Below are 26,107 nucleotides of genomic sequence, written 5' to 3' on the forward strand. Positions count from 1 at the left end.
CCGGGTCTGCAGACCCCGGGCCTGCCCGCCGAGCCCCGCTCGAGGCCGCGGGCGCCTGCAGCTGCGGGGCCCGGGGCTGCTCCGGGGTCAGGCGCAGGGCCCCCGCCGTCCTGCGGCCCAGGCGCCCCTTGGGTGGTCGGTGCCCCCGAGCACGCACCGGGCCCGCCCCGCGCCCCTCGGCCTCCCCCGCCCCCGCCCGGGGGCTCAGCGCGGCTTCTACAGCAACGGGGACCCTAACCAGGTCGGGGGCGCCCAGGGCACGGACGCCTCCGAGGGCCTGCTCGCGCGCTCCCGCCTCCCTGGCGGCGGTCACCCGGGGACACAGGCGAGGCCAGGGTGGGGCGAGTCAGGACGTCCGGGGCCGCGTCGGAGAAGCAGCGGGCGGCGCCGGCCCGGGAGGGAAGGACGGGGGGCGGGGCGAGCGAGGGCCTCCCGGCAGGCCGCGCGGCGCCGGGCTTCCGGCTGGGGGCGGAGCGGGGGTCGGCGGCAACCGGAAGCGGGCTGAGCCGCCGTCTCGGAGCGCTGCCCGCACTTCCGGGGGCCTCGAGCCGGGCTCTCTGGAGTGTTCCGGTAGGCGGCGCGGGAGGAAAAGGAGGCGAGAGGGGCCGGGCCGGGCCGGGCGGATCCCCTTCGCTCCCAATGTGAGCAGTGTCCCGAGCCCCCGTCAGGCGAAGGCTGCCCAGAGAGGTGGAGCCGGTGGCCGGGCCGGGAACATGAGGCGGTGTGTCCTCTTCTGGACCAGCGTGGTTCCCTTGGTGCTGGCGCCGCGACCTCCGGAGCAGCCCCCGCAGCGACTGGGTAAGGGCCGGGCCGGGGCGGGGCGGGCTAGCTGGGGGCCGGCGCCCGGAGCCCGGAGCCGGAGCCGGAGCCGGAGCCCGGCGCGCGCCGCTTTCGGGGAAGAGCAGGATCTCTCAGGTGTTTAGGGGCGGGGTGTTGGACGGCCGCGGCGCGTCCCGAGGTTTTGGGTGCTGGAAGGGGGTGTGGCTCTTGGAGTGCAGGGAAGGGAGGGAGCCGGGCTGGCCTCTATGAATGGGAGAGGGATACTGGAAGGGGCCCTCGGGGGGGGACTGACGGCCTGGGGGTCCGCCTCCGGAGCGTGCGTCTGGGAAGGAGGTAAGGGGTGTGTGTGGGGGTCCAGGTCCTGAGGCGCCCCCGGCCTTGAGGGGTGCGGGTGCGAAGGGCCCGCAGCTCCGCGGCGACTCCTGGCTCTGCAAGGAGCGAACTCGAAGTCCTGCTGGTGGAGGTTCTTCTGTGTAGTCATCTGGTTGGAAGGCGGCGACTGGAGAGCGCATCCCGGACTTGGCGCTTTGCGAACGTCGTAAGCTTTTGCCCTGAAATTGTGGCTCATTGGAGGGGCTGCGAGGGGGGCGCCTGAACCTACCGGGCCGGCTCTTTGATACCGCTTGAACGCCTTCCTGGCCGTTTTAAACGAAGAAATTATCAGGGATGACCAGTTGCCTCAGTTTCGAGCCAAGGAGGTGGAGGGTTCTTATTTAGATTTTTCTTTTCTTTTTTTCTTTAGTTAAAAGGACATCTTTTCTGTATTTAAATTCAGTTTAGCTAACAAATACCGTATTATTAGTGTTAGGGGTATAATTTAGAGATTCATCAGTTGCATGTAACACCCACTGCTCATTAGCATCAAGTTTCTCTTTTCTTTTCTTTTTTCTTTTCTTTTCTTTTCTTTTCTTTTCTTTTCTTTTCTTTTCTTTTCTTCTTCTTTTTTTTTCTTTAGAGATTTTATTTATTTATTCATGAGAGACACACACACACAGAGAGGCAGAGACACAGGCAGAAGGAGAAGCAGGCTCCATGCAGGGAGCCGGATGTGGGAGGAAGGCATACAGATGCTCAGCCAACCACTGAGCCACCCAGGCGGCCCTCAAGTGCCCTCCTTAATGCCGGTCACCCAGTTATCCCTTCTCCCCACCCAATCTTATTTAGCTTTTCTAAAGAGATTGAACTTTAGGTTGGACGTTCATTAAGGTGTATGAAATTTGTGTAAACTTACGAAATCTTAGGGTTCTTTGCCTTCTAAAAGTTGGCATGTAAGACAGTTTAATTTGTCATTATGAAACGTAGTATATTTTCCCAGTGGGCAAAGTTGATTTTTCATGGTTGGTTTTTTTTTTTTTTTTTAAGATTTTATTTATTTATTTATGAGACACAGAGAGAAAGAGAGAGAGGGGCAGAGACACAGGCAGAGGGAGAAGCAGGCTCCATCCAGGGAGCCCAATGAGGGACTCGATCCTGGCACTCCAGAATCACGCCCTGAGCTGAAGGCATATGCTCAACCACTGAGCCACCCAGGTGTCCCAAAAACCTTAGTTTCTAGATGAATCTTCCATGACATTCACAGATCATAGAGTTTTTTTTTTTATTTTTGTGCTTTTTATTTTCAAAGTGTAGACCACCATTGCCAGAAAAATGGGTACACTTATTTATTCACCAAAGGTTAGAAGAACATGTGCTGTGTGGAAGTATTATGTGTGACATTGGAAATAGAAAGATCACATAGTATCTGTCTTCAAAAAGTTTTGCATAGTTGTACAGAGATATCTAAACAGACAGTTCAGAAACAACATGGAGGAGAGAGAGATACACTACATTATGGCAAGTATTGTTACCGTGAAAAGATGTGGAACAGAGCCTGGGAAAGTTATAGAAGACTCCCTGAAGGAGGTGATACTTGAGCCCAGACTTTAAATTTAGGTAGGTGAAGAGGGAAAAATTAGTGGGGGTACTTAGAGACTGTAGAGTTGAAAGGAACCTCATAGATCATGTTTTAGTTTTCAAAATAAAAGGACAAAGGAGTCTCAGAGACATTGTGAGTTGTCATGTTCTCACAGTGATAAATCTGTGCCTTGTGGATATTCTTCCTTTTTTTTTTTTTTTTCTTAAATTTTGTTTATTCATGAGAGACAGAGAGAGAGGCAGAGACACAGGCAGAGGGAGAAGCAGGCTCCATGCAGGGAGCCCGATATGGGACTTGATCCCCGGTCTCCAGGATCACACCCTGGGCTGAAGGCGGCGCTAAACTGCTGTGCCACCTGGGCTGCCTGGTATTTTTTCTTTTGAAGAATAACGGTGTATGTGTGTTTGATGGCTCCAGATGTGATTAGTTCCTTAACTTAATCTTACCATTTTTTAGATTGAACTGGTCAAGATCAAAGAATAGTTTTATAGTTAAGGAGCATTGTTTATTGTAGCCTATTTGTCTTATAAATGTTACTGTAGGGATCCCTGGGTGGCACAGTGGTTTGGCACCTGCCTTTGGCCCAGGGCGCGATCCTAGAGACCCGGGATCGAATCCCACGTCGGGCTCCCGGTGCATGGAGCCTGCTTCTCCCTCTGCCTGTGTCTCTGCCTCTCTCTCTCTCTCTCTGTGTGACTATCATAAATAAAAAAAATAAAAAAATAAAAAACATGTTACTGTAACCTCAGTATTAAATTTTTAAGCTGGCATGCCTGGGTGGCTCAGTGGTTGAGCGTCTGCCTTCGGCTCAGGGCATGGTCCCAGGGTCCTGGGATTGAGTCCTACATTAGGTTACTTGCAGGGAGCCTGCTTCTCCCGCTGCCTGTGTCTCTGCCTCTCTCTCTGTGTGTCTCATCAATAAATAAATAAATAAATCTTAAAAAAAAGTTTTTTTTTTTTTTTTTTTTTTTTAAGCAAACTACTTGCCATATGGGTTCAAACTCACAACCCCAAGGTCAAGTTGCATGCTCTATCAACTGAGCCAGCCAGGTGCCCCTCAGTACTAAATATTGATTAGGGATTTGATAATATATTTCTAAAATATTTTATTTTATATTTTATAAAAACATCTTATCCCTACTGAGCAGGGAGCCTGACATGGGCTGGATCCCAGGACCCTGAGATCATGACCTGAGCTGAAGGCAAATGCTTAATCGACTGAGCCACCCAGGCTCCCTGGGACGACATTTTTTTCTGAAGGATAGAAATATATACTAGAATCCTGGCTTTTGGAGTACTCTACAGGACACCCAAGATGATTTCAATTGAACTGTTATGAATTGCATAATTCAGGAAAGTTGTGAGTCATGTGAACTTAGTCATGATGATATCTTGAAGTTGCAGCTGGGGTGTATAAGTCTCACTCTGATTTCAAAAGTGTTTTCCCTTTGTGTTACTTTTAATAAAAGAGGATGTAGTGGGTGGAGGGGAAAAAAATATAGGTCACAGATGAGGGATAAAAGTTTGTATCTGAAACAGATTTTGAAATTTACCTTGAGGTTATTGGTGTGGGGATTCTCCACATTGCAGTGCTTGTTTTTCATTATTGACAGCACCATTTTGCTCAGTATTTGACATCTGGCTTCCTCTTTTGATGTTAACTTTGCTTATAGGGTCCATTCCTTTGAAACCGAAATACTTAACCACCCTAACTGTTCCAAAGGAGATTTAATTTAATGCCAGTCTGCTTTGAACTAGTCAAAGAGGTAAACTGTATTTCAAGAATAGAATGAAGAATAAGCAGAGAGCCATGGTGGAGACTTTGTGAGAAATCCTTTTAGCTTTTATGGAGTTTCCAGAACATTAAGTATAGGTGTCCTTTGAGGCCATGTGTGGTTGATTTTCTTATATTCCTTAATTTAGCCCTAAAATCAACCAAGGGAATTGGTATCTCCCTCCCCACACTGCTTATTTTTCTCTTTTTTTTTTCTTTTAACATGAGTTGTAGGCTTTGACAAATCTCATCTGCTGCCTTGGTTTCACTTACATTTGATTGTATTTTGGTAACTACTTATCCCTGACCTAGACTTATTCTCTGAGGCTCCATACTCAGGTATCCAACTCCCCACTTGATATTTCTGTCTCTGTATTCACAGGCACTTCCAATATAACATGTGCAAAATTACTTGGGTATGTTTATTTGATGAGAAGAAAGTATAGGATACAATGTCTACTCTAAAGAGATGGGTGCTGAAAAAAAAAATAAAGAGATGGGTGCTGGAAATTGTGGAAGTAGTCTCATTGCCTGACATGGCTTTGGGTCCCTTTCAGCTACAGAGCTGTATGGACCAATCCCGGTTTCCTTAGAGGATCCTTTGGGTTATGCTGACTTTTATTTAGGCTCAGAGTTTCCATGTGACTGGTCTTGCTGGAGAATCTTGGCTCTGATGAAGAGTTCTTGATAGGGAATGATTGAGGCAGCTCATCCTCTATCCGCCCTAACTGCTGTAAACCTAGAAAACTAAGTTTCTAACTCCCAGGCCTTGGGGGTCTACTGCCCAGCAGAGAGCACTTGCTCTGTTCTCATTTTTCTCATCCTTTAGTCCAGGGAGGGATTCACCCACATGTAGGGCCTACTTCACAGTAACCTGTCTAGGTCCCTACCTTTTCCTGCAGAATTTGAGGAGTCCTCAAGAGCATTCAGGTCTCATGTGTCTTCTGTACAAGCAGAATAAAGAGTTCACAGCAGTCCTGGCTTTTTTCTTTTCCACTTCTGACACCAGACATAGGAGCCTGATACTGATAGTGTCATCTTGGGAAATTCTTTGTACTCCACAGGGCAGAGGAGTTGAGAGTGAGCGGTGGGCTACAGGGGTTCTGCATTATACTTGCAAGTTATATTCCAAGAATATGTGATTTATTGAAAAAAGAAAAGAGAAATTAAGTAAAAAAGGCCATAAACATTCCTGGACTACTTTTGATACAACAGTTGATTGTTTAAAAATTGGTTTTAATTAATTAATTATTTATTTTTAAAGATCTGTTTATTCATGAGAGACACAGAGAAGCAGAGACAGGCAGACGGAGAAAGCAGGCTCCCTGCGGGGAGGCGATGCAGGACTCAATCCCAGGACTCTGGGATCATACCCTGAGCCAAAGGCAGACACTCAACTGCTGAGCCACCCAGGCGTCCCTAAAAATTGGTTTTATTTTTTATTTATTTATTTATTTTTTTAAAAGATGTTTATGTTCGTTTTTTTTTTTTTTTTTAAATTTTTATTTATTTATGATAGTCACACACAGAGAGAGAGAGAGAGGCAGAGACACAGGCAGAGGGAGAAGCAGGCTCCATGCACCGGGAGCCCAACGTGGGATTCGATCCCGGGTCTCCAGGATCGCACCCCAGGCCAAAGGCAGGCGCCAAACCGCTGCGCCACCCAGGGATCCCTAAAAATTGGTTTTATATTAAAAGTGTTGACTCTGGGCTTGATGAAAGTATAGTTTGTCATTTTATCAGTAAGCGGCCATAAAAGCATACCCCAGAGATGAAACAATTTGGGTGTAAAAGAAGGATGGAGTGGAAGATTTATCAAATCTATAGGCCACTTTACCCCTACATTGAGAAAGACGATTTATTGCAGGCCTGAAACTCCAGCTTTCTCCTGGTTCTTGGAGAACATATACAAGGAATGAAGTATCAGCTGCCTTTTACTGCTCATGTCAGTATTGAAAATCATACAAAACAGACTTGATTTCTTCCTGCCTAAAATCACTATGTGGCTTATCAGTAAGGTAATTGTAAATATATGATGACATAATGCCGAAAAGTCCTATGTAAATGAACAATGTAATGTAATTGCAAACTACATAAAGAACAAGATGTAGTGTGGAACTCCAGAATCAGCATCCAGCTGTCCTTTTCTATCAACTCCTCCCCCAAACCCGCTTCTACTCGTGTTTTTTTTTTTTTTTTTTTTTTTAATCTCAGTGAATATGGTGCCAACTATCTACCCACATACCCATGCCAGAAACCAGGGACTCTTTTCTTGATCTCCGCCTAGATTGCTTGGCTGCTTACTAGCCAATTTTCCAGACTCCAGTCTTGTTCCCCTCTAGCCCACGCTCCACACTGCAGTCACAGTGATATTTCTTAGAGCTGTTGCCTGTCCGCAGTCCAAAATTCTTAATTTAGTTCCATGGCCCTTCATAACCAAATTCTGCCCGCCTGCAGTCTCACACCTCTTCCCATCTGTGTGCTGTTGTGTCCTCTAGCTTCAGGGAGTTGCTTTCATTTCTTTGAGTGTTATGCTCCGAGTTTCTTGGGGACGTCAGGGTTTGTGTTATGCTCTCTACTTAGAATCCTATCCTTTCTTTCTCTTGGCGATCTCCTCTTCCTTTTGATCTTAACTTCACTACTGTTTACTTGGGAAAACATCCTTGGCTCCCCAGGCAGGGGTTCCCCCTGCTCTGCCCTTCCATAACTTCTTGCAACTTCCTCTCCCTTGGTACTTGACATACTTTATAATTTTTTTGTATGGTGGTCTTTCCTTCAGCGTCATACTATCAGTAATATATTTCTCTTTCTTTCATTATATCCCTAGTGCCTGGAAGGTGGAACATTTTCAGTAAATGTTGAATAAATGAATAGGTGGAGCCTGGTGGAAGGGAGGAAATGAAGTGCAGAATGTCCATGCAGGAAAGGAATGGTGAGGGTGGAAAAGACACAAAAGCAAAGCAATATCTTTTCCACCCTCACCAGGGAGGGTAGGGTCTCAGACTAGAGACTAAGCTGACAAGAGGCCAAGTGAGGGAAACCATAGCATGTGACAGAGAAGAGTGAGGAGGGATGAGTAGGGGATACCGAAATAAAGTACTCTGGTCTGACCTTTGGAATTGTGCTTGTTGTTTTCTAATTTTGTGTTCATAGCCAGTCCAAATGAGAAAAGCTCAGTTGTTTACGGGACTGCCTGAACAACTCGTAGAAAGCAAGGAAGGGGTTCTTATCCTGCAGCCATTGTGGAGTGCTAAGAAAGAGAATTACGTGGCTTATACTTAAGCTTATTGGGAGATTTGGATATAGATAAATGATAAAATCTTGGGAAATGTTTGAGATTCTGTTGAAAAACCTATAAAAAATTGAGATTGCTAGTGGTTGGAATTTTGGAAGTGAAGTACAGTGAAATGCCAAGTATCTGAGAGACTCCTTGCTAGTGAAGGGCAGTAGTGAGAGCAGGATGTCTGTTGGTTGGGTGAGGGGATGCTTTTACCATGTTGTCTGGAATGGCCCCAAGGCATCCAGTGTGAGATATCTAGTTATTATAAAGGGACAAATTACAGTTGAAACACATTACTTAGGTATTTTAAAGTGCTTTAGCAAGCTATATTTTAAAAGTGCTTATTATGAAAAATATACCTAAAGATAACCAGTGATATTACTATCGTGTTCTTTCTTTTCTCTAGGCCTATTTTTATACATGGTTAAGATCATGCAGTGTGCATAGTTTTTTTTTAACCTATGTTTGTTTATTTAATGTTATAGCATATTTTCTCATGTTCTTAAAAATCTGTTACCAGCCTTTTTAATGATTATAGATTTTTTTCATTTGAAAGTGCTATAATTTATCTGTTTCTCAGTTATTAATTTACCTTATCTCTGATTTTTGTTTTTAAAAATAATGCAAGGCTGAACAAGGACTGTCTTTGTGCCTAAAGCTTTTATCTTCACTTTGTGCTGCTTCCTTGAGCCTGGTTCTAGTTCAGTGGTTCTCAAAACGGAGTGTATCAGCATCACTTGGAATGCATGTAACACAGATTGCTGGGCCTCAACCTAAGGATTCCTGACTGAGTAGGACTGACAGGAGACCTGAAAGCTGGCCTTTCTAACAAGTTTCCAGGTGATGCTACTCATATGGGGACCCCACTTTGAGAACAACTGGCCTGTGTTATTGACAATGACAGTACAGTATTGAGGTTAAGTTTCTCAGTCAGTAGGAGTGATTATGATCTTGAGTGAAACTGAATTCATGTATCAACCTGTATCAGGGAGGTAGAAGAGCTATAAAAGATTGTATCAGCATCTCAGCATTGAGAATTTGTGCAATTTGTACACACAGCAGTGCAATTTTTGTAAGGTTCTGTGCATAATAAAACCCAGCTCCCATGGGATGCCTGGGTGGCTCAGCGGTTGAGTGGCTGCCTTCGGCTCAGGGCGTGATCCCGGAGTTCCAGGATCAAGTCCTGCATCGGGCTCCTTGTGAGGAGCCTGCTTCTCCCTCTGCCTATGTCTCTGCCTTCTCTCTGTCTCTCTCATGAATAAATAAATAAAATTAAAACAAAACAAAACCCAGTTCCCTTTTGTCTGTTTTACAATCTACTTGTGAGATAAGACAAATATAACCCAAAAGTGCCAGAAAAAAGGAATTTAACAAAACAAAGGGCTACAGAATTCAGAGGGAGGCGAGATCATATTTGGTTGACACATCAAAAAGGAGGAGGCCAAGAAGTAGAAGGTCCAAGAAAAGCTAGGATTTTTTTTAAACTTTTCTTTTAAAAATTAATTTATTTAAAGTAGGCTCCATTACCAATGTGGGGCTTGAACTCAAGACCCTGAGGGGATCCCTGGGTGGCTCAGTGGTTTAGCACCTGCTAAACCAGGGCGCGATCCTGGAGTCCCGGGATCAAGTCCCACATCGGGCTCCCGGCATGGAGCCTGCTTCTCCCTCCTCCTGTGTCTCTGCGCCTCTCTCTCTCTCTATCGTAAATAAATAAATAAATCTAAAAAAAGAAAAAAAGACCCTGAGATCAGGGGTGCCTGAGTGGCTCAGCGGGTGTGTCTGCCCTTGGCTCACGTCATGATCCTGGGGTCCTGGGATCGAGTCCCACATCAGGCTCCTTGCAGGGAGCCTGCTTCTCCCTCTGCCTATGTCTCTGCCTCTCTCTTTGTGTCTCTCATGAATAAATAGTCTTAAAAAAAAAAAAAAAGACCCTGAGGTCAACAGTCACATGCTCTACCGACTGAGCCAGCCAGGTGCCCCAGAGCTAGGATATTTTTAAGGAGTTTTACAAGTATGGCATCAGTGAAGCTTGGAGTTTTTGGCCAGAGAAGCCCAAGTTCAAGTCTTGGTTCTGTGCTAAATTAGCTTTGTGATATAATTCTCCCTGAGCTTGTTTCTTCATCTGTAAAAAGAAGATACTATTTCAGGTATGTTTGTGCAGATTACATAATAAAATACCCAACAAAGTATCTTGTAGGAAACACACACTCAAAAATTGTTGAATAGGCTGGCTCAGTCAGTAGAGCATGTGATTTTTGATCTCAGGCCACGAGTTTGAGTGGAGCCTACATTAAAGAAAAAAGTGGAAAAAAAAGATTGAATAAATGTAAGCTTCTTGAAGGGTTTTTCATTGATGCTTCTATGCGGTGTAATCAACAAGGCCAAATCACCAAGGACCATCTATTGGCATAAAAGTGATTGATGCCTTTTCAAACAGCTTTTTTTCGGATTAGATTTTAAAGGAAATTTTGTTGATGGAAAATGAGTGGTACCCAACAAATGTAAACTTTGCTGCCGCTTTATTTAGTATTATCTTGAATTAGACCCTGGATAGACTTTTTTTTTTTTTAAAGATTTCATTTGTTTATTTTAGAATGAGCATGGGCATGCTGGGGGAGGAGTGGAGGGAGAGAAGCAGACTCCCCCTGAGCACAGAGCCTGACACCAGGCTCAGTCCCCATGACCCTGAGATCATGATCTGAGCTGAAATCAAGAGTCAGTCGCTTATCCGACTGAGCCACCCAGGCACCCTGACTTGGATTGGTTTTGATGAAATTTAACATGCTTATCTCTTGTTTTCTTCAGGTTTTTCCTGAATAGTATAATAGTGAAGCATCTTCCTTTAGACCACTCTTTATAAATTGGCCCTGCCTCCCTGTCTTTGCTGTTCTGCTCTAATGTCCATAGCACTAACATATATTGTGCATTGTATGTCTCTCCCACACTGAAATGAGTGCTGCAGTAGGCAGGAACTTGGCTCTATTTAGTACTGTATCAGTACTGCAACCAGTGCGTGGCACATAACCATGAATTAGTGAATTGGTAAATGAACCAGTTGAAGATTTCAGGAGAAGAGGGAAAAGAAGAGTATTGTGTCAGTTCTTTTAAAAGTGATTTTGTGGGCATATTTATTTTATTTTTTAAAAAGATTTTATTTATTTATTCATGAAAGAGAGAGAGAGAAGCAGAGACACAGGCAGAGGGAGAAGCAGGCTCCTTGCAGGGAGCCCGATGTGGGACTCGATCCTGTGACTCCAGGATCATGCCCTGGGCTGAAGGCAGGTGCTAAACCACTGAGCTACTCAGGGATCCCCTTGTGGGCATATTTAACCTCAGTAACAATATACTTGTATTTTAAGCTCCTGGTGCTGTATTTTAAGGACATTCTAAGTCCAATGGAATGATTTTGAATATCATTGCTTCTGTAGTGATATTTGTTGAGAGGAAAGAAAGCTTCAGCTTAAGTATTTTTAGACAGTTTCTACAGAGACTTTAGTCACCAAAGTTGTCTTCCAAAAATCCTCTTCATTTTGGAAGAGACAGCAGAGTTGCTGATAAAAAGTGACTTACATGGGTATCATATACGTTAGAGTATACTTTGGCTCTATACCAAATAAAAACATTTTTGTGCATGTTTTATCTCTGGGGCAGCACATCTTTGCTTTTCTTGGGTTTCAAGTCAGTTTAGTAAAAGAATTAAATTTTTTTTTTTTTTTTTCCCCCAGGGATTAGTTTGGTCATATCACTGCTGCTTCCTGAAGTTCAGTGGATTGTTGATTCTGCTGTGTCTGTTGAGGGCAGGAGTGATTGGGATATTACCCCTTTTTGCTTTTTAATTTGGAATATGTAATTTTTCTGTAAAGATTTACTTTTGGTTTGTTCAGGCCATTGATATGTTTGTTGCTCTTTCATACTACATGTCAGCTGATAAGGAATTGTTGTAGCCTGGGTTAGCAGTGGTCAGGTGGAGTTGGTCACCTTCATCTTAGAAATTCTAAGTAGACAAGCCAGAAATGCCTTTAATTTAGAATTTAGTTGATTATGTAGTATGATACTTTTTGAGGTATCAAAATTATTGGTGTCTGGTATGGATATGAACTCATGTTCAGATTCCCTAATTGTCACAAGTACCTTTCCACATTGATTTGTTTGACCTAGGATCCAAAATGGTTCACACATTAGCTTGCTTGCTGTATTCTTGTCTATAGAAGTCCCACTTATCTGTGGGGGATACATTGCAAGACTCCCAGTGGATGCCCGAAACTGGGTATGATATGGTAAAGTTTCTTTTTCTTTTTTTTTTTTTTTTTAATTTTTATTTATTTATGATAGTCACAGAGAGAGAGAGAGAGAGAGAGGCAGAGACATAGGCAGAGGGGGAAGCAGGCTCCATGCACCGGGAGCCCGATGTGGGATTTGATCCCGGGTCTCCAGGATCGCGCCCTGGGCCAAAGGCAGGCGCCATACCGCTGCGCCACCCAGGGATCCCGGTAAAGTTTCATTTATAAATTCAGCATAGTAAGAAATTAACAGTAATAATAAAATGGAACAATTATAATAGTAGACTGGAATGAAAGGTGAATATGGTCTCTCCCAAAATCTTTCTCTCTCACTCTCTTTTTTAAAAATATTTATTTATTCATGAGAGACAGAGAGAGAGGCAGAGACACAGAGGGAGAAGCAGGCTCCATGCAGGGAGCCCAACTCAGGACTCCATCCTGGGTCTCCAGGATCATCACACCCTGGGCTGAAGGTGGTGCTAAACCGCTAAGCCACCCGGGCTGCCCACCCCCGCCCCGTTTTTTTAAGTGAGCTCTATGTTCAATGTGGGACTTGAACTCACAACTCCAGGATCAAGAGTTGCATGCTTTACAGACTGAGCCAGCCAGGCATCCCCCTTAAAATCTTATTTTACTATACTTAACCCTTCTTATGATGATGTGAAATGATAAGCTGCATATACGTTCAGATGAAGTGAGGTGAATAATATGGGCATTTTGACCTACTGTTAGGCTACTGTGTACTGACCTTCTGACAGACCACAGCTGACCTCAGGTAGTTGAAACCTTAGATAAAGGAGGACCACTATATTGTCTCCACCCGTCCCTTCTTTCCCAAGCCATTTATCTTCTAAAGAACTTGGAAATATTTTATTCCAACAAAAAATACTTTATTTTGTAGGAATTCTGATATTCTAGATGTGGCTGATTGCTTCCTAAGGTTGTTGTTGTTTTTTTTTTTTTTTTTTCTTCCTAAGGTTGTTAATTTGGTAACCTAATCTCTTTATGTCTTAAGAACTAAAAGTTAGGTCTTGATTAAATTCAGTTTTTTTTTTCTTATATATCTATTTTGGCAAGAATTTTTCATAGGTTGTGCTTAGCACTTCAAGATGCGTTATATCAGGAAAAGTTTGTTGTTAGACTCTGTCATTTTAGTGATATTGTAATTGATTAGTAAGTTAGGTGTTAATAATCATCTTACCTTTATTTCAGAAAACCTTGATTCTTTACTCTCAGACTACGATATCCTCTCTCTATCCAATATCCAGCAGCACTCAGTAAGAAAAAGGGATCTACAGGCCTCAACACATATAGAAACACTACTGACTTTTTCAGCCTTGAAAAGGTAATTTGAACTATTTATAGAAAAATATTGGGGTAACTGGGGACTTAGTTTGGCAAAGGTAGAAAAATAAGGGTGTTTATTAGAGTCTTAGGAAGTTATGTTTTAAAGATTTGTAATTGATATAATTACAGTCAGTCATAATTCTTATATCACTTCTTACTCTAAAATTCATAGTGATGATTATTAAAAACAAGCAAATGAGTATTCCAAAGGTATTAATGATAGTAATAATGTTTATAGGATTCTAACAAAGGATTTTAATTAATTGAATGATTTGTAGTACTTTAAAATATTTTGTGCTACTTTACAACCATGAACTACACACTAAATATTATCTTTCTTTTATATATGAACACACTGAGTTTTAGAGATCAAGGGTTTTTTCAGGACCCCACAGCCTTGTGGTAAGTTGAATAGAGAATTCAAAGCTGTGTGTATATTGAAGTCCCCTTACATTGTAGCATAAATTGATGTGATCTGTTTGGGCAATAATTTTGCTTTCTCTTACATTTTACAGATGTAAATCTGTTAGATAATTGCAGGCCTTTTTGTAAAGTCTTTTTAGGGAGCTTTACTAATATCAAAACAAACACTGAGAGAATGTTAATGGACTGAAGCAGAGACAGAAACACACTTCCTGCTGGGCAGGTGCCTAAAGAGGGGCTCTATCCCAGAATCCCAGGATCATGACCTGAGCTGAAGGCACTTAACGGACTGAGCCACCCAGGCACCCCAACAAATATTTTTCAAAAAAGAAAGTAATACATGTACTTGATTTAAAAAGCAAACTGGGGGAGGGGGTTATAAGAAATTTTCACTTCTTCAAACTTCCCAGACATAGAGAGCTTTCCTGAATAAACCTCTAAAAGATTTTTTTATTTTTTAAAGATTTTATTTATTTATTCATGAGAGACACAGAGAGAGAGAGAGAGAGAGAGAGGCAGAGACACAGGCAGAAAGAGAAACAGGCTCCACGCAGGGAGCCCGACGTGGGACTCGATTCTGGGACTCCAGGATCACGCCCTGGGCTGAAGGCAGGCGCTAAACCACTGAGCCACCCAGGGATCCCCTCTAAAAGATTTTAATGCATATTTTTTGTATATAGATCTGTGTATATGTAGGTGATATAAGTAGATTTACCTCATTTTTATAGCTGCATAAATATTTATTTTTTATTTTTTATTTTTAAAAATTTATTTATGATAGTCACACAGTGAGAGAGAGAGAGGCAGAGACATAGGCAGAGGGAGAAGCAGGCTCCATGCAGGGAGCCCAATGTGGGACTCGATCCCAGGACTCCAGTATCACACCCTGGGCCAAAGGTAGGCGCCAAACCGCTGCGCCACCCAGGGATCCCTTTTATTATTTTTTTTAATATTTATTTTTTAAAAAATATTTTATTTATTCATGAGAGAGACAGAGAGAGAGGCAGAGACTTAGGCAGAGGGAGAAGCAGGCTCCATGCAGGGAGCCTGATGTGGGACTTGATCCTGGTACTGCAGGATCACACCCTGAGCCAAAGGCAGGTGCTTAACCACTGAGCCACCCAGGCGTCCCTGCATAAATATCTCTTTTGCATAGAATTATAACGGTTTGTTGGCTAGTAGCTTACAGCTACATATTATTTAACCAAAGTGATTATTATTTCTTATAGCAAATGTCCAATAAATATCTTTGTGAATATACCTTATCTAGGTTATTTTTTTTATAGGATACTTTCCTGAAAGAATGAGTCAAGGATATACATATTACAAATGTTTACTGCTGTTACCATATTTCTTCCTAAAGACATTAGCCCAATTTATTCTTCTAGTAGCAGTTTATGAGCTTACCTGTTTCCTGTTACCCTTAGCAATACAAGGGTTTATCAGCCCTTAATTTTTGTCCCTGTGAAAGGGGATGTATCTCCTTGTGTTGGATTTTTATCTTATTTTTTTTTAAGTGTTGTGGCTCCTTTTTTTTTTTTTTTTTAAGATTTTATTTATTTATTCATGAGAGAGAGAGAGAGAGGCAGAGACACAGGCAGAGGGAGAAGCAGGCTCCATGCAGTGAGCCCGACATGGGACCCGATCCCGGGTCTCCAGGATCATGCCCTGGGCTGAAGGCAGGCACCCAACCGCTGAGCCACCCAGGAATCCCTGTGTTGATTTTTATCTTGTGTGAAATTGAGCATCTTTTCATGTGTGTAAATCATTTATTTTTCTGTGTCTACCTTTTTGTATCCTTTTACCATTTTTCTGATAGGTTTATTCGATTCCTGAATCATAGTCATGCTTAGTATATTTACCATATGTGTAACTGATATTTTATGCAGATATATTTTATAATGTCTTTTTCGTTTTTTTTCTAGTTATTGCCATCATCCTTAGATTATTTTTGAATAATTTCTTTCTGTTAGAGTTCATGTCAAAATATTGTTGTATTGGTTTTCCAAGCTTCCAGGCCTATAGCAAATTTGAGCAGTGATGATGATGATAATCTACCTGGTGCTTAATTTCATGTAATTTATTTGAGGCACTTTGCACATGCTCTCTCTAATTCTCACCATGCTCCACAAAGAAGTTTTTGTTACTCTCTTTTTGGGGGAAAAAGAATTGAGACTTAGGTTGGGTAACTTGCTCAAGGTCACTTAGCTAGTAAATGGAAGATAAAGGATTTGAATACAAGCCTGTGCTATTTCTGCTGTGCTGATACGGATTTTGGTGAAGAAGTGGATATAGTTTGTAAGAGATAAATAGGAACAAAGGATAAGGGGGAAACTGCAAAATAAGAACTAAAAATTTGGCTTTCTAGGTTTTTTTAAAGTTAGGTTTGGGGTGACTCATAGAGTCTTTTCTGTGGGGGGAAGTGTTGCCATACCCCATACATTCCTCTCTTTCAAGTCTCATAGATGACATTGATTCTTAAGAAAATGTTCAGTATTATCTATGTATACTCTTTGTGTAAGGAAGCAGGGAGGTTTGTAATTTATTTTACAGGCTTTCCATCTGAAGTGTTTAAATGGAAATGGATCTAACCATGTAGCAGAACTTTGGACCAAGTACTTTAAAATAGTTTATATCATTTAACCCTGAAAACCATTCAGTTAGTAGGTATTATTTTCATTTGTAGATGAAGATACTTATTTCAGAGGTTAAGGCCAAGATTAAGCATCGAGTTAGTGGTGGAGACAAGATTTGAGCTAGGTTTGTCAGACTCCAAAGCTCTTTCTTTTATGCTGCATCGTTAAAAGAAAAAGAAGGTGGGATATTTGAGATGATCAGTTTATATAGGGCTGAACTTACCAATGTGAAGCTGCTCATTACCAATGTGAAGGTACTCATAAATGATTAGATTTTCTGGTTTTAGATAGTAGTCTAAAAGGCTAATTTAAATCAAGGTGATTAGATTTGTGTATGACTATTATAGCAGTTGAAAAGCATGGAAATGCTGAGAAATTGTATGAGGAGTTAAATAGTAACTTTATGAAGAAAAAACCCTGAAATTTGCCTAGAAGTTACAATTCCTCTGTTTTATAAATTAAGAAATGCTAAAGTTAAAAATATTGTTTTAATACTTTTTTTAAAAAAAGATTTTATTTATTTATTCATGAGAGACACAGAGAGAGAGGTACAGACATAGGCAGAAGGAGAAGCAGGCTCCATTCAGGGAGCCTGACATGGGACTTGATCCCGGATCTCCAAGATCATACTCTGGATTGAAGGTGGTGCTAAACCGCTGAGCCACCTGGGCTGCCCTGTTTTAATACTTTCTGATAATGTTGCACTTTAAAAAAAATTTAGATATTTTTTATATCCTCTTAAAAGTGAAATATCTTAATTTATTTGAAGAGGGCTAGAACTGATAAAGAAATGGAAATAATACATATCCAGCTAAATGGACTATTAAAAATAGATATGAGGTACAAACTTCCAGTCATAAAACAAGTCATAAGGATGTATAGCATGGTGACTGTAGTTAATACTGAATTGCATACATGAAAGTTGCTAAGAGAGTAGATCTTAAAAGTTCTCTTAAAATAAATTGGTTGCTCTGTATGGTAACAATTTTAATTAGATATTATGTAATATTTACAGAAAAGGAGGAAAATATTGTTAATTCAGGTGGATTAACACTAGTTTGTAGTTACTGTAAATCCTTAAGCCAAAAGTCAGAAAGATAAAGGAAAATGCTAAAGGAAATCTATTAGTACATGACTTCACATAATTTTGAGAGGATAAAGTAAAATATAAATTCTGACTGAAATAACCTTTAGAGGTTTTACAAGTCAAAGATGAAGATTGGAAAGTCAGAAAACAGGAATTTTACCATTCCTTGGTCCTTATCTTTATAGAACAGATTTTTAGTGTAAAAAACAATGCAGGGATCCCTGGGTGGCGCAGAGGTTTAGCGCCTGCCTTTGGCCCAGGGCGCGATCCTGGAGACCCGGGATCGAATCCCACGTCGGGCTCCTGGTGCATGGAGCCTGCTTCTCCCTCTGCCTATGTCTCTGCCTCTCTCTCTCTCTCTGTGACTACCATAAATAAATAAAAAAAAAAAGAAAAAAAAAACAATGCAATTTCAGTGATTTTTCTGGAAAGAATAAGTAAGAGTAACATTGAGACTCGTAGAGGGCTTCAAAGCTGAATAATGAGGCATTTAGAATAGGGATACGTTTCCTTACAAAGATATCAGCATAACTGATGGAAAAAAATCATAGCTGTGAATGTGTGGGAAGATATGTTTTAGGAGAACAGGAGAAGATGTTCCAAGGATTTCTGAAATAATGTTCTATTGTCTCTTTCCCTTTGACCATTAAAAAAACCCACAAGTGAACTAAAATTACTTTGTTATGCTCAAAAAGTTAAAAATATTTATTGCTGTGGAGGCCGCCCCTGTCTAGATTCTTTCTGGCAGTTTAGACTTAGGCAAACCCATGGGGAAGTAACACTTCATAGTTTCGACCCCACAGCTGACAAAATTTGTTCCTGTGGTTAAGATAAAAAACATACCTTTATCTTTAGTGTTCATGGGCACATTGAAAGGGTAAATAATAATTGAAAAATTCTTGCTCACCACACCCAGATTTTATGACAGGACTGAAACTGAGAGAAAACAAAAGAATATTAAGCTGACTAAACTGGAGTATGTGCTTTAATGTCTCTGTTGGATCCTTATATTTATTTTCCTCACAGGAATTGAGGATTAATTTTTTTCAAGATACATTCTCTTTAGAAGGAGAAAAAAAGCATGAGTGCTTTTAAATATAGAAAGTAGCAATTACTAATTTTGCCCAGCAATAAGAACAGCTTGATTTTTAGAGGCAGCACAGTACAGGCCCTTTTTTTTTTTTTTTTTTTTTCCCAAAGATTTTATTTATTCATGAGAGAGAGGCAGAGACACAGGCAGAGGGGGAAGCAGACTCCACACAGGGAGCCCAATGTGGGACTCAGTCCTGGGACTCCAGGATCACGCTCCGAGCCAAAGGCAGATGCTCAATCACTGAGCCACCCAGGCGTCCCAACAGTACAGGCTTTTGAAATACACCTAGTTTGGTGTCTAGTTTCATCACTTACTGGCTGTGTAACCTTGAGTATGTTGATAGACCTGCAACCCTCAGTGTTTACTGTATGAAGTGGAAATAATGTAAGCAGAGCATGTAATGCTGAGTAGTATTCAGTAGTGGTATCTAGTAATACCAGTCTTTGATAAATTTTTCAGACAAGCAGGATTCCAACTTAAACTATCCACCTGTGTGTTTCCTTATTCAGTCTCAAAAAGATGAATGCATAAGCTCTTTTAATCTTTTTTCCTCCAATTTTAGTCTTTTTTTTGGTTTGCCAAATTCTTATAGCTAAAGAAATTTGTCTGTTTGTCTTTATATGTGATATAATGCTAAGTACCTAGTAAAACAGTAGTTATAACTGGAATAGTGTTTTATTAATGTCCACTCTGTCAGCTTATTTTTTAAGTAAGTTGGATTTTATGGGTTAGAGTAAATTTTATGTGTTTAGAGTAAAATATGGCTGCATTCTTTCTTTAGGCATTTTAAATTGTATCTGACATCAAGTACTGAACGCTTTTCCCAAAATTTCAAAGTCGTGGTGGTAGATGGTAAAGATGAAAGTGAGTACACCGTCAAATGGCAGGACTTCTTCAGTGGACACGTGGTTGGTTAGTATGAAGCTTGTTTGTTTGCCCTTGTGTCTGTTAGGGTGTCCAGATCTAGTTTGCATATTTTTTTTTTTATTGGGAAGAAGAAGGGGTGTCAGAGAAGTGCTATTCTTTGTTTCATATGAGTTTTATAAGTTTGGAAGGAGGAACATGTAGATGGGGGGAAATGGGGATTATCTAAGCATGTGTATATATATACTGTCTATTTTAATGATTAAAATTAATTTCCTCCCAGTTGATAAGAATTTAACCTCCTCTTGTCTCCAGGGAAGGATGTAGGCTTCCCTTATGAGATTTTAAACAAGGAAGCTAGGAGATAGAATAATTGACTTTATGATTCTGTTAAGTATTTAAGACATTATGTCAAACAAGCAATTGTGGTTTACTTCTGGAACTTTCTCTGCAGAAAAAAGAAATGACATTAAAATCTGCAAATCATGCAGTTCAAACTCTAGATTCCAGATCATGCTTTCTGCCTCCTTTCCTTCCTCATTCTTCCTTCTCTCCTTTTCCCCTTCCCCCCTTCTTCCCCTTCCTCCCTACCCGCTTTCCCTTTCCCTTTCTTTCAGAGAGGGAGAGGGGGTAGGGAATGGGATGGGGACAGAGGCAGAGGGAGAGAGAGAATCCCGTGCAGGCTCCACACCCAGCATGGAGCCCAATGTGGGGCTTGATCTCAGACCCTGAGATCATGACCTGGACTGAAATCAAGAGTCGGAGGCTTTAGCCAATTGACCCACCCAGGCACCCTCCTCTTAGTTCTTTCTTAACCAGAACTCAGTGAAGTTACTCCTGGAAGAACATCTATACATTTGTTTTTGGTTTTGTTCTTTTTTTTTTTTTTTTTAAGATTTATTTATTTATTTGTTTATGATAGACATAGAGAGAGAGAGAGGCAGAGACACAGGAGGAGGGAGAAGCAGGCTCCATGCTGGGAGCCCGATGCGGGACTCCATCCCGGAACTCCAGGATTGCGCCCTGGGCCAAAGGCAGGTGCTAAACCGCTAAGCCACCCAGGGATCCCTTGGTTTTGTTCTATAACACACTCTAGATAATTTTTAGAAGAGAATTAAGGGAAAGAGAAAGATTTCAAATGAGTTGAGGCTACTCCTTAGGAGTGTGAATATTTTGCTGCTTGCTGGGCCCTGTGTTTCTTTGTTGTAGATTTCTATAGTACCTAGGCAGATTCCACTCTGATGAAGGACTTGATCGATTTTTATTGACGGTAGTGCATAGTTTATTTTTTGATAGAAGTATTTGTAAATGATGGAATTTTTTTTCTCTTAAGGTGAGCCTGACTCTAGAGTTCTAGCCCACATAGGAGATGATGATATGACGATAAGAATCAACACAGATGGAGCAGAATATAATATAGAGGTAAATCTATATGTAAATTTTTTTTTGGGTGGGAGCTGTTAAAACTGTTTCCCAGTTGTTTTAAGAAGACAAAAGTCTTTAATTGTACTTCTTTTTTCCTTGTGTTTAAAGTTTTTAACCGATGAAGTAGATGGTTCTTTATTAAAAGAAAAAGAAGATAATATTTTTTACACGTCTGAGAGACTGCCCTAAGATGCACTCTATTTCTAAGTGCCATAATTGAGAGAAAGTCATATGGGGGGTGGATAATGGGAACAGAAAACTTCCTTTCTCTCCTGATTCATTTTTTTATTCTTTCTCTAATAATCCTATTATAAGTGTAAATGTTTGCAAAGACAAAAGTCAAGTCTTCTCCTGTTACCCCCTACACTCTCAGGAAATGCAAAATTAATAAAAGGTGATAGTTTGAGAAGTTAAAAGAGGGAAACTCAGGCTCTGGCTACTTCTCCACTGAAGTACTAACAGCAGAAACCAAGACCAAACTAGCAGCCTTCCCGTTTTTTTTTTTTTTTTTTTTTTTTTTTTTTTGTTTAAGAGATTTTATTTCCGGTTAGCCAGTAGGCTATTAGTATTTGTTTTGGGGGCATTGAAGTTACATGTGATAGATTTTCAACTGCATGGGGGGAGTCATTGCCCCTAATCCCTGCATTGTGGGAGAGTCAACTATATTTAACAGCTTTATTGAGGTAAAATTCACATACTATACAGTTCACTCATTTATATCCATTATGAAGGATATAATTCATTGGCTTTTACTGTATCCCAGTTATGGAAGTCATCACCACCATCAATTTTAGAACATTTTCACCACCTGCAAAAGAAATACTGTACCCTCTAGCAGCCCACCACCCTTTGCTTCCAAATCCCCTGGCCCTAGGAAACCACTGATCCATGATCTCTTTAGATTTGCTTGGTCGTACATATAAATGGAATCACAGAATGTGATCTTTTATGACTGGCTTCTTTCTCTTAGTATATTTTTAAGTTTCATCCATGCTTTAGCCTGTGTCAGTACTTCATTTCTTTTTATTGCCAAATATTCTATTGTATGGATATGCCACATTGTGCTTATTTTATGGACATTTGGATTGTTTTCACTTCTTTGGCTATTACAAATAATGCTTCTGTGAACATTTGTGAGCAAGTTTCTGTGTGAGCATTTATTTTCAATTCTCTGGGGTTTATATCAGGAGTGGAATTTCTGGGTCATATGGTAACTCTATTTTTAACCTTTTGGGGAACTACCAGACTGTTTTCCAGACTGTGGCTGCATTCCACATTCTCACCATTTTACATTCCACAGTATATGAGACTTCTGACTTCTCCACATCTTCACCAATACTTCTTATGACCTGTTTTTGATTCCAGCCATCTTGGCAGATGTGAAGTCATGTCCTTGTGGTTTAGATTTTCATTTCTATGATGGATATGGAAGGAGATTTTATATATCCATATATATATATATATATATAAAATATGAGAGTGTGTGTGTGTACACACAGTATCTTTTTGTACTTTGCTCATAAGCTGCCTAGTTTGGATGAGACCAGCATCCTTATTGGAACTTTGTTTTTGATTTGACTAACCTTTCAAATGTGTTAGTTCTGATTTACGGTGACCTTGCAATAGGGAAAGTGAAGATATTTTAAAAACTGCTCTTCCTGAAAGGTATAATAAGTTTTAGGCACATTACTGCAAATTTTCTGTCTTCTCTCCTGTGTATAAAACCTTCATGGTAAAAAGATACTAAGGACACTGGAATGAGAACGGCGCAGGGACCAAAGGCTCATCTCCTGTTTGTTGCTATAGGTCATTACCTGGAGTGGGGTTGGCATGCTGTAGGTGCTACAGAAATGTTTTTGAATGAATGAAAAACGTTCTGCGTTTCCTTTTCTGGATCTTCTAAAAGGTTTCATAACTTGTACAAAATAATGCTTTCTTCAAATACAGATAAAAATCAAAGGGTGTGGGATCCCTGGATGGCGCAGCGATTTGGCGCCTGCCTTTGGCCCAGGGCGCGATCCTGGAGACCCGGGATCGAATCCCACGTCGGGCTCCCGGCGCATGGAGCCTGCTTCTCCCTCTGCCTATGTCTCTGCCTCTCTCTCTCTCTCTCTCTGTGACTATCATAAAAAAAAAAAAAAAAAAAAAAAAAAAAATCAAAGGGTGAATAATCCATGTATTTATTTGCCAGCATAGAAGCTCTGAGAAAAGTTGAAATGATTTGTTTTTGTTAAAATGACTAGTCAGTTTACTTAAGCTGGAAATGAATGTTATCTAAAAACAAAGGATATTGTAAGAATTGATTGTTTGGGAATTCTTATATTTTGCGTCTCAATTATATGATTTCTGTTTTAGCCACTTTGGAGACTAATTAACGATACTAAAGACAAAAGAATGTTAGTTTATAAATCTGAAGATATCAAGAATGTTTCACGCCTACAGTCTCCAAAAGTATGTGGTTATATAAAGGCGGATAATGAAGAGTTGCTTCCAAAAGGGCTGGTAGACAGAGAGCCACCTGACGGTAAGACTTAAAAATATATTTCAAATAAGAAATTATTTCAAATATGCATTATGGCTGTCAGTTGATTAGTAAATGTAGTATTTGACTTGAAATTGATTAGTAAATGTAGTATTTGACTTGAAAATAGAGTTTTATTCAGAATTTTCTTTAATTCTTTTGCCTGTAAGAATTGAAAACACTCAAATAATGATAACAATAAAGGTTGGAAAAAAGTCTACAGAAAGGGGAAATTGAATAATCTGAGGGAATTTTTTTTTTTTTTTTTTGTAAATAGTAAAGAAGGATTGACAATACATATAGTGTTTAAGTGGGTATGGAGAGGAGAGAAAGTGTTTTTATTTGGGGTATTTAGAAATAACAAAATACTGTTGAAAAATATTATCTTTAGATAAGCTTATGAGAAATTAGTTGGTACCAAGAGAGGTCTGTACTGTTTAGAAAGAGGTTATCAGTCTTGGGACAGCTCACTTTATTTTTATTTATTTATTAAATATTTTGTTAAAAGATTTTATATATATATTGGAGAGAGAGCACAAGTGGGGAGGAAGGGCAGAGAGGGACAAGCAGACACCTTGAAATATGGGGGTCGATCCCAGGACTCTGAGATCATGACCTGAGCCAAAGTAAGGCACTTAACTGACTAAGCCACCCAAGTTCCCCAAAGATTTTATTTTTTAAGTGATGTCCACACCCAACATCAGGCTTGAATTCACAACCCGGAGATCGAGAGTCGCGCACTCTACTGACTGAGCCAGGCAGGTTCCCCGTGACAGATCAGTTTAGGGTCATGGAAAAACCTAGCCATCATGAAGAATTACTCGACTGTCCTTGTTTTTGAAAACTTACAAAATATGGCTAACATTTTAGTATATAAATAATCAGTTGAGTATTTGATAAGGAGAAGGACCTATTACCATAAACTAATTTTTAGTGTCTGATTATCTTGGTGGTTTTACTCTTACTTTGGTTAATTGGTAAACTTCTGGTATATGTGCTGCTGAAGCGAGCACAATTTGTAAACTTCTAGAAGAAAATGACCAACAATAAGCTAGATGGTTGTCTTACCTTAAGTACTTTTTAAAAGTTTCGTTATTTTAAAAACTGAAGGAGGCCTTTTTCCTTGGTTTTGAATTCTATTTTAAAACCTCATATTACTTTTTACTTTTCTGTCTCCAAATTGTTTTTTGTGAAGATATCTTTAAGGGATACTAAGCTCAAATAATGTTTGTTTCAAAAATATGGTAGATTTAAAGTGTTACTATAAAAAAAACTCCTTGTTTTGATGAATTTTGATTTAATAGTGCATACAAATTCATATTAGAGTTTGTTCATCGGGTGAAGAGAAGAGCTGATCCTAACCCATTGAAGAACACCTGTAAATTGTTGGTGGTAGCAGATCATCGCTTTTACAGATACATGGGCAGAGGGGAAGAAAGTACAACTACAAATTACTTAGTAAGTATCTGATATTGGATCAGGTCACTAGACATAAAAATCGAGGTAGGTAGGGAAATTCCAATTAAGAGAAGACTGCTATGATGTGAAATGTAATGAAATGAGATGTTTCAGATGCCTTGTTATTTCCTAAAATAATGGGGAGCTCTCTTAGGTTCTTATATTACTCTGTAGAGATTCTAATTTCAAATTTTTTAAAACCCATTTTACCTTTGGACTAATGTTTTGCACATTAGAATTTTTATGCATATTAGGTTTAGGGAGAATTCATAGCATAGGCCTCCCTTCTTTATTCAGTTGAACTCTCAAAACATCACTGCTATAATGCTGTGACTCATGTGTGAATATATGCTCCAGAGTGGAGAAAAAAAGTATTTATATGAACCTCTGTGTGTTCTTTGCTTATATGTATATTTCACAGAAGATGATCCTTTTGGCTTATGTTGTATAAAATAGCTAATTGTTGGACTATAACTATGTGAAGTAGGTGGAACTTTCATGGTCATAACTAACTGTAGAGCAAAGATTCAAAAAGAAAGATTACAGAAGTACTGACTCTGAGTTTTTGAGCCTTTACTATTATAATTTGAAAAACCAAGGGAATCCTTTTTCATTGACATTTTTTGTTAGTATGATCTCATTCGTTGTGATAATTTGGCACTGACGAAATGTTTTTGTTGAAGGAATAAAAGAGAATGCAACTATTCATGAACCCAGAGTGTAGGCTCCAAAAGATGCCTTTCTCCTTGCCTTGCTTTTTCCGTTCTCTTGTTTTATTTGTCTCCCCTCCCCCTATTTCCCTCCCCTTCCAATGTCAAGTGAAAGAATTTATTATGAGGGTAGTAGGAGTAGTGTGTGAAGTCACTGCAATTCTTGTTCCTAAGTAAAAGATTCTTTCTTGAAAAAGTTACTTCTTAATGTGAGTTTTGTATTAAGGGGTCTTAATATACTTTTTTGTTTATTACACTACAAATATGAATATGATGATAGGTCTAGTCTTAAAAACTGCATTTCTTAGTTTTACACTTACTATAAGCAAACAACAGTTTTTAGATCTCTAATATGCTTCACAGTTGCTAGAACAAACCTCATCTAGCCAGTTGGTGAACAATAGAACAGTCTGTTGGAGGTAAAGATGGGCAATGAGCATTTGTTCTTCTGTAGTTGGAATCAACCCTTGTCCCTTCTCCCCCAGTATTCTCTGTCTACCTTACCTCCCTTCCC

The 26,107-nt window shown here is 40.2% G+C and overlaps 1 protein-coding gene across 5 annotated transcripts in view; it reads left to right on the top strand.

Annotated features, from left to right (window-relative positions):
* Window positions 1-439: 439 nt before the first annotated feature.
* Window positions 440-26,107, top strand: part of ADAM17 (ADAM metallopeptidase domain 17) — a 49,636-nt gene continuing 23,968 nt past the window's right edge. The window contains exons 1-6 of one of the 5 annotated variants that reach the window (XM_072771140.1): window positions 440-798; window positions 13,242-13,374; window positions 19,397-19,527; window positions 20,813-20,901; window positions 23,260-23,428; window positions 24,750-24,883. In XM_072771140.1, the coding sequence (XP_072627241.1) occupies window positions 714-798; window positions 13,242-13,374; window positions 19,397-19,527; window positions 20,813-20,901; window positions 23,260-23,428; window positions 24,750-24,883 (741 nt within the window). In that variant the 5' untranslated portion in view covers window positions 440-713. Of the gene's footprint in view, window positions 799-1,010; window positions 1,114-13,241; window positions 13,375-19,396; window positions 19,528-20,812; window positions 20,902-23,259; window positions 23,429-24,729; window positions 24,884-26,107 lie in introns of those variants that run through there. The other 4 variants (XM_072771138.1, XM_072771141.1, XM_072771139.1 and 1 more) reach the window with 4 other exon arrangements.

This window comes from Canis lupus, chromosome 12 (genome assembly GCF_048164855.1).
Source record: "Canis lupus baileyi chromosome 12, mCanLup2.hap1, whole genome shotgun sequence".
Lineage (NCBI taxonomy): Eukaryota > Metazoa > Chordata > Mammalia > Carnivora > Canidae > Canis > Canis lupus.